Genomic DNA, 2,741 nt, shown 5'->3' with positions numbered 1-2,741 from the left:
CTGGTATTTGATAAAAAGGTGAAATCTCTGCTAAAATCTTGTGTTTTGAATCAACATTCATATAAACTAATTCATGTCATTTCAGTGAGTCATCATGGTTGTGCCCTGAGTCCTCTGTTGCTTCAGATGAGGCTGATCCCCATGGATTTACACACATTCAAGTCACTTGTTTTAAATAAATGCTTCTATTTTAATGAAGTTTTGGTCTTCATTTAGCTGATGTGCAGGGGGAGAATGAGTCTGGCTACAGCCTTGGTTGCTCACCTCTCCTGCAGCAGGCGGTAACCCCCCCCCGCCGGTGTGAGGTTCTCAGAGATGTGCCGCAGAACGCCCAGTTCTTTAACGTCCCGTGCTGCTGTTGCAGATGTGCGGACCCAGCTGGTGGAACAGCAGCGCTGCCTGGAGCAGCAGACGGAGATGCGGGTCCAGCTGCTCCAGGACCTGCAGGACTTCTTCAGGAAGAAGGCCGAGATCGAGACGGAGTACTCCAGGAACCTGGAGAAGCTGGCGGAGCGGTTCATGGCCAAAACACGCAGCACAAAAGATCATCAGCAATACAAGTAGGTCTGAAATCAGCTGTCTGATACGACAACAAGGGACAACCTGTAGAAGCCACCAATGTTCAAATTTAGAGTTTATAAGTGAAGAATTAAATTAAACTAAACATAGTTTATAACATAACAGCGGACAGAGATTTTCTAAAATCATCTGAAGCTGTCAATGTTCCTAAAAATATAAATTTATTCATAATTCTACTAATATGTTTTTAACTCATTAACTTTAAAAAGAAAGGTTAACGAGAAAATAAAAGTAGCAAAAGGCTAGAGGAAAGCAAATTGTTAGCTAGAAGCTAAAAATAGCACAATTCTAGTTAAAAGCTAAAAGCAGGACCAACTGGCTTAACATAGCCAAAGAATAGCTAAAAACAAAATGTTAGCTAGAAGCTAAAAGCAGCATAAATCTAGTTTTAAAGCTAAAAGCAGTAACCAACTGGCTTAACATAGCTGAAGGTTAGCTAAAAACAAAATGTTAGCTAGAAGCTAAAAGTAGCAAAAAGCTAGTTAGAAGCTAAAAGCAGCAACCAACTAGCTTAACATAGCCAAAGGTTAGCTAAAAACAAAATGTTAGCTAGAAGCTAAAAGTAGCAAAAAGCTAGTTAGAAGCTAAAAGCAGCACCCAACTAGCTTAACATAGCCAAAGGTTAGCTAAAAACAAAATGTTAGCTAGAAGCTAAAAGTAACAAAAAGCTAGTTAAAAGCTGAAAGCAAGAAAAAAAACTAGCTAAAAGTAGCAAAACGTTAGCTAAAAGCTAAAAGTAACAAAAGGCTATCAAACCATGTGTGAAGGTTAGCTAAAACCTTAAAGTAGCTGAACAATAACCGAAAACTACAATGAGCAGAATAGAAGCTAAAAGTAGCTTAAGAACAGTTTCCAGGAGCAGATTTCACAGAGAACAGAGTTTTTGAAGGAACTGAAAAGATCTCCGTGGATTTCTGTGTGTGTGTGTGTGTGTGCGTGTGTAAATAAAGTTAAATATTTTGAGAAGTCTAAAAGTTAAAGCATCGATCGCCTGCAGCAGCTGAACGTTTGGAGAAATTAATATTTACAAAAGCAGAAAGAGTTAGATTCTAAAAGACGAACAGAAAAAACTATAAATGCTGATTCAGGAATCAGATTATTAAATTATTAAACATAAAAAGTACTAAAATATCAGATCATTTAAAGCATCTTTTTGCGTTTTATTTTGAAAACCAACAGAGTTGTGAAAGTAATGGTGCGACCTCCAGCCTGACCTTTGAGTCTGAGTTTGTTACGACTCTCAGCTACTACCACTCCACATTCAGCTCTTTCTGCTCTGTGGTTTCGCTTCATCTGAAGAACTTCTTCCCGTTTTCTGTTCCAGAAAAGACCAGAACCTTCTGTCTCCCGTCAACTGCTGGTACCTGCTGTTGAACCAGGTCAGTTCAAGTCGGACTCGGCTCGACGCACGTCGACAAGAAAAGTTCTGAGTTCGCTGAACCACGCTGTCGTTGTTTTGTCAGGTGAGGAGGGAGAGTAAGGACCACGCCACCCTCAGTGACCTCTACCTGAACAACGTCATCAGCCGCCTGACGCACATCAGCGAGGACTCGGCCCGCCTGCTGAAGAGGGTGAGCTCCTTCCTTTCTTCCTGCTGCGTTCGTGCTCCTCACAAATCTACTTTAAATGCATCAAATGAGGGGGGAAACTCGTTCGAGACGAGTTCAAGACGAGTTCGAGACAGTTTGAGACAGTTTGAGACGTCCGCAACAACGCTGCGACCGTTCTGAGAGGAAACTTCTACAAATTCTTTTTGAACGTGTTTAAAACTCAAGCCTCTGCGACTCGGGTGAGGAAACTGAGAATCCCCGCCAACGCTAAAGACTCCGGCGTGCTCCGTAAGACGTCAGGACGTCGGTTTGCGGTCAAACACCTTTCATCGTCCAGGAGACGCTCGGATCAGAGCTCCCGGGAAGCTCCTCCCAGACTTAGAGACGTTTGCCAGACCCTCCAGGATTTTGCGATGTTGCGATCGCAACTATTAACGCAAAATCAAGCAAACCCCGCAAAATCGCAACTTTTTGCAATTTTGCCCAAAACGCTGCAACTTTAACCCAATATTTATTGTTTCTAAAGTGATTCGCCACCGTTTCTGCGGTCTAGTCTCTTCTTTGTGGGTTTGTGTAGTGTGGAATACAAAATAACCCCAAATAACTCAGGAA

At 42.1% G+C, this 2,741-nt stretch overlaps 1 protein-coding gene across 1 annotated transcript in view; it reads left to right on the top strand.

Moving 5' to 3' along the window:
* Positions 1-2,741, top strand: part of LOC108249652 (SLIT-ROBO Rho GTPase-activating protein 1) — a 32,761-nt gene that overhangs the window by 9,313 nt on the left and 20,707 nt on the right. Inside the window, exons 2-4 of the mRNA XM_017439165.3 lie at positions 365-560; positions 1,904-1,958; positions 2,043-2,150. Of these exons, the coding sequence (XP_017294654.1) occupies positions 365-560; positions 1,904-1,958; positions 2,043-2,150 (359 nt within the window). The remainder of the gene's footprint in view (positions 1-364; positions 561-1,903; positions 1,959-2,042; positions 2,151-2,741) is intronic.

Source organism: Kryptolebias marmoratus, linkage group LG18, assembly GCF_001649575.2.
Source record: "Kryptolebias marmoratus isolate JLee-2015 linkage group LG18, ASM164957v2, whole genome shotgun sequence".
Lineage (NCBI taxonomy): Eukaryota > Metazoa > Chordata > Actinopteri > Cyprinodontiformes > Rivulidae > Kryptolebias > Kryptolebias marmoratus.
Note: the sequence above shows the minus strand (reverse complement) of the source record. Positions and strands in the feature narration are given on the sequence as shown.